General features: G+C 48.4%; 1 protein-coding gene across 2 annotated transcripts in view; it reads right to left on the bottom strand.

The window, feature by feature from the left end:
* The window catches only part of LOC121923014 (major histocompatibility complex class I-related gene protein-like), a 29906-nt gene that overhangs the window by 16453 nt on the left and 8315 nt on the right, over nt 1–5138 (bottom strand). For both annotated transcript variants that reach the window (XM_042453094.1, XM_042453095.1), the window contains exons 3-4: nt 2432–2728; nt 1211–1501 (exon numbers count right to left, since the gene is read on the bottom strand). In XM_042453094.1, the coding sequence (XP_042309028.1) occupies nt 1211–1501; nt 2432–2728 (588 nt within the window). The remainder of the gene's footprint in view (nt 1–1210; nt 1502–2431; nt 2729–5138) is intronic.

The following is a 5138-nucleotide window of genomic DNA, read 5'->3' as shown; positions in this document are numbered from 1 at the left end:
AGATTAGGTTTGTCTGGCATGACTTGTTTCTCTGAAACCCATGTTGACTTTTTGTGATGATGGCATTGCCTTCTAGATGTTCACAGACTCTCTGTTTAATGATCTGCTCCAGAATCTTTCCTAGTACTGATGTCAGACTAACTGGACGATAATTGTTGGGATCCTCTTTTTTCCCCTTTTTGAAGATGGGGACAATGTTTGCCCTCCTCCAATCTCCTGGGATTTCTCCTGTTCTCCAGGAGTATTAAAAGATTATTGCCAATGGCTCCGATATTACATTTGCCAGGTCTTTTAATACCCTTGGATGGAGTTCATCTGGTCCTGGAGACTTCAAATATTTAAGAAGGGACAAAATGCAGGCTGTCTAAAGTAGGGGAGGTCATAGTGCCACTCTATTCTGCTTTGGTCAGGCCTCACCTGAAATACTGTGTTCAGTTCTGGGCACCACAGTTCAAAAAGGATGCTGAGAAGCTGGCGTGTGTCCAAAGGAGGGGGACTAAAATGGTGGAAGACTTGGAAAACATGTCTTATGAGGAGAGACTGGGTATGTTTATTTGAAGGAGTGCCATTTGAAGGAGGAAAAAAGCTTGTTTTCTGCAGCTCCAAAGAAAAGGACCCAGAGCAATGGATTCAAGTAACACAAAATGAGATTCCACCTCAACATTAGGAGAAACTTCTTGACAGTAAGAGCTGTTTGACAGTGGAACACACTCCCTCAGAGAGCGGTGGAGTCTCCTTCTTTGGAGGTCTTTAAACAGAGGCTGGATGGCCATCTCTGTGTGTGTATGTGGTGTGTGTGCTTTGACTGTGAGTTCCTGCATGGCAGAAGGGGGTTAGACGGAGTGGTCCTTGAGGTCTCTTCCAACTCTATGATTCTGTGGTTCCATGATTCTTGGGATCCCCATTTGTGGCCCCTGTAGCCCACAAATCCCCCAGAACCTGCCAGTTTTTTTTTTAAAAAAAAATTGAATTATTTTCAACTATATTTTTGTCCCAAACTAAAATGTTTCCAAACATCTTAGATACAGTATTAAGAAGCAGCACATCCAATTGGGGGGGGGGGGATGGTGGTGGTGAAAGAAAAGAAAGTGGCCCAAAATCAGACAAAATGGTGGTCAGAAGTGAGGTCCAGTGATGTCAGGTGGCACCCTCCCCTGCTGAGCTGTTGCCAACCCCTCTTAAAGCCTATTTCCACCACCTAGACTCTTACCTGCAGGTGCTTCCCAGGCCACATCGAGGGGCGTAGGGAGGCCATCATGTTCTACATGGCACCGGAAGCGGCCCCTCTCTTTGGGGTCAATCATGATTCTGAGCCAGGTATGGTAGGTCCCATCTGAGTTGGGGACAACTCCGGCCCGGAAGGTTTCCTGCTCCATGTTGACCCCATCCTTCATCCAACTGGCATCCAGCTCTTTGGGGTAGAAGCCACGGATCTGGCACATGAGGCTCTCCAGGCTCTCCAGCTCTGTCTTGTGCAGCAGCACCTTCACTGCCGGGGGTTCTGGGAAAATTGCAATGATCCGTGTTCAATGCTCAAGTCAATGGAGGATATCCAACCGGGGTGGGTGGCTTCCCAGGGTCAGGTAGTACAATGGGGCCCTAGGGCTTGGAAAAGTTACTTTTTCTTGATCATTGTCCTCACCCCCTTGCCCATTCCATGTTGGAGCATATTCATTGCCCATGCTGGAAATTCTGGGAACTGAAGCCCAAAGATGTAACAAAGATGGCATCTTTGTAAATTGATATACATCTGCTAGAATTAAGAGAACTGGGCAGTTCCATAATGTCCGTATCCAGTAAATGGCTGCTGTTACGCTGCACTATATCAAAGCTGGCAAAATGACCATTGCACAATGGGATCAATAGGATTTACATTGTGTTGGTCCCATTGTTCACCAGGTACCCTTGTCGGTGTCCTATCATACATCTTTGCAAGTCACTAACAGCGTTTCTTATCACTTTAGTAATAAGTAATAGCAGTTTACATTTCATATTTCATCACAGTGTTCCCCCCACATTCGCTGGAATTAGGGGTAAAGGACCCTTGTGAATGTGGCAAAACCACCAATTAAAAAAAACACTATTATTTTTACCTGAGAGAACACTTCACTAGGAATCTCCAGGTCCTCTAGTGCAACTCTATGGTCAATGATCAGCCAGATGTTGATCACAAAATCATACTGGAGCACCTACAAATGCCTAGAGAAGTGTTTTCTCTAGGAACTTCTAGATTCTCCAGCACAACTCTATGGTCAATTTCTGGCAGAGCTGCACAGGAAGATTTAGAGATTCCTAGGGAGAACATATGAATGGCAAATAATCAAATCTGCAAAAGGTAAAGCCACAAATGTGGAAGGCCAACTATATTCATAAGTACTAGACTTTCCTTCTGAGCCATTTATTCCACTACCATCCCTGATTCTGGACTCACCTTTCCTCCTCAGACTCCCCCTCCCATAATCCAGGTATTTCCGCAGCAGTGCAACACAGTCCTCCTCCAGTAAGTGCTTCCGGTATTCGCGGTAGGCTGCGTCACCATCCCACAGCCTCTTGAGCGCTTGAGACTTGGAGTCGGATCCTGCCCTCCATTTGAGAGTCTCCAGGTTGAAGCTCATGACCTCCTCTCCATCATAAGCCAACCTTTCATACGCTTTAATTTGGCCTTCCTCGCTCAGCTCACAGCCATAAGTCCACTGCAGAATGGTGACATCCAGAAGGGAGTGAGATGCTGAAAGGAAAGAAAGACAAATCCAGGATATCAGCATTCAAACAGGGCCAGCAAACAACACCCCCCCCCCCCCAACGTTGACCATTACTAGGGTTGCCAGATCTCAGGGCCTGGTCTTGACTTTCCACTTCTTGTGGGTGGTCTCTTAGTGGGACCCAAACTCTCCACTTAGAAGAGGCTAAGATCCAGCCAAAAACATTACAGTTCTCAAGCCGGGCTGCCCAGGCTGCTGCTTATGTCACTGGTAGTTGACATACATTTTGAAGCAGTGCAAGCTAGCGGGGAGGACAATTGTGCCAAAAAAGAAGCGATTACATTGATAATGAAAAGATACGGTCTTATAGTGGGAATGACGGACCTTTTGAAATCGATTACTAACATGGATCGAAGGTGAATCAGATATCAGTTTAAAGTGTAAGTGGGAATGAGCCCTAAGATTTCTTTCTTAACTTCTAAACAGGAAACGATTGTGTGCATGTGAGTGACAAGGTTTAAGCAACTGTGGTTTGCCCATGTGGTGACTTGGGGGCCTTTCCCTGGAGCCTTTGGCGCCCTGTGCGTGGCCCTTTACTCCCAGGGAGTCCCCTCTTGTCACACTTTTCCCTCTAGGATCTCCTAGATCTCCATTCTCGCTCCCTGTTGAGCAGAATGAGACCCCTGGAGGTCCTATAGTCGCGCTGCCACCACTCAGTGAATTAATTCCTTCCCCCACACACACTGAGACTTGTGAGGGATAGAGAGAGAGAGATCTTGTTTCAATAGCCGAGTCTAGGCACGTGTATAGGAGTATAGAGATAGCAGATGCTTTTAAGAAAGAAGTTTATTTTAAAAAGGGATAGAATAGGATAGAAAGAATTTATAACACTCTTGCAAAGCCCCTTTGCCTTGCAGGTCAAAGAACATAGTTACAGAATTCATTCCAGACAAGCCATTGTTGAAAATAACAAAAGGCCTAAACGCACTAGCTAACACATTCCTAACTACTCACAGCAGATGGGATTTGTAGTCATTTTGAGTTCCTGGATGCAGGGAGGGCCCCCTGGCCTCTCGACCTGCATTCCCTTGAGTCTGTGTCTCCCAGACTCAAAGAGACAGCATCTGGTTTCCCCCTCAGGAGAGGATCAAGGGAGAGACAAAGGACCGCATGGCTGCACAAGTCCTTTTAAAGATTTCCCATAGAAAGTTCTTGAATCTCGCGGCCCTACTCTCTGGTTGGTCAGTCAGACCTTACATCAGCTATGCTGTCACAGCTCATTAGCATGTGATGTCATCTTTCATTAGCATGTTCCTCCTCCCATATTAACCCTTTGTAGTTCAGGAGAAGTTCTCAGATGACTGGAGACCCAGCCATCACAGCCCACAACAGTGGTGAGCTGATTTGCTTGTCCAGCCAAAGGCGTTTATCAGATGGGGTCTCTGCCGTGTGGAACTGGGGCTTTTGCGTGCTGGGTGATTCAAATTCGCGTGCTAACGCGAATGTACTTTCATACCTGGCATCGCTGGATGTGCGCCCCTTCCGCGGGGCTTCCGAACTGATTGTGTACTGGCTCCTCTTTTTGGCGCGTGTTGGCGAGTGCACTTAATATGTGGATTGGTGATATCCGCATTGGGGCTCTGTGCGATCTCAGTGCGAACTGGTCTGGTGTGAATTCCCAGTCCTGAACTCCATCGCAAGAGCCCCCCAGATTCCAACTTTCCCATGATGCCCTGTTGCAATTTGCCCCATTTTTCCTTCCGGTGGGTCTTTCCTCTTGCCGGTTCCAGGAAAGCCGTGGGAGGAGCGCTCTTGGCGCAGAGGAAAGGTAAGCTTGCGGTCCTTCCAGGGGTTTTTCTGCAGGGTTGAGCATGTTTCACTGTTGCAAAGTGGGGTTTAAATTTGCCCGCTTTGATGGGGGGGGGGTTGGGGTTTCCTCCAATGTTCTTTCTGCTCCTCTCCTTCGGTGTGCAACCCATCCCATCATCCCCTGCCTTCTCCCTGGGGCCCATCTGCACATCTCCTTCTGCTAGCTACCGATCCCATCATCCCCTGCCTTCTCCCTGGGGCCTATCTGCACCTCTCCTTCTGCCTGCTACCGATCCCATCATCCACAGCCTTCTCCCAGGGTGTCCATCTGAACCTCTCCTTCTGCCTGCCACCGATCCCATCATCCACTGCCTTCTCCCAGGGGGGCCCATTTGCACCTCTCCTTCTGCCTGCCACCAATCCTATCCTCCACTGCCTTCTCCCTGGGGCCCTTCTGCACCTCTCCTTCTGCCTGTCACCGATCCCATCATCCACTGACTTCTCCCAGGGTGTCCATCTGAACCTCTCCTTCTGCCTGCCACGGATCATCCACAGCCTTCTCCCAGGGGGGGCCCATCTGCACCTCTCCTTCTGCCTGCCACCAATCCCATCATCCACTGCCTTCTC

The sequence above is a fragment of the Sceloporus undulatus genome, chromosome 2 (genome assembly GCF_019175285.1).
Source record: "Sceloporus undulatus isolate JIND9_A2432 ecotype Alabama chromosome 2, SceUnd_v1.1, whole genome shotgun sequence".
Classification (NCBI taxonomy): domain Eukaryota; kingdom Metazoa; phylum Chordata; class Lepidosauria; order Squamata; family Phrynosomatidae; genus Sceloporus; species Sceloporus undulatus.
Note: the sequence above shows the minus strand (reverse complement) of the source record. Positions and strands in the feature narration are given on the sequence as shown.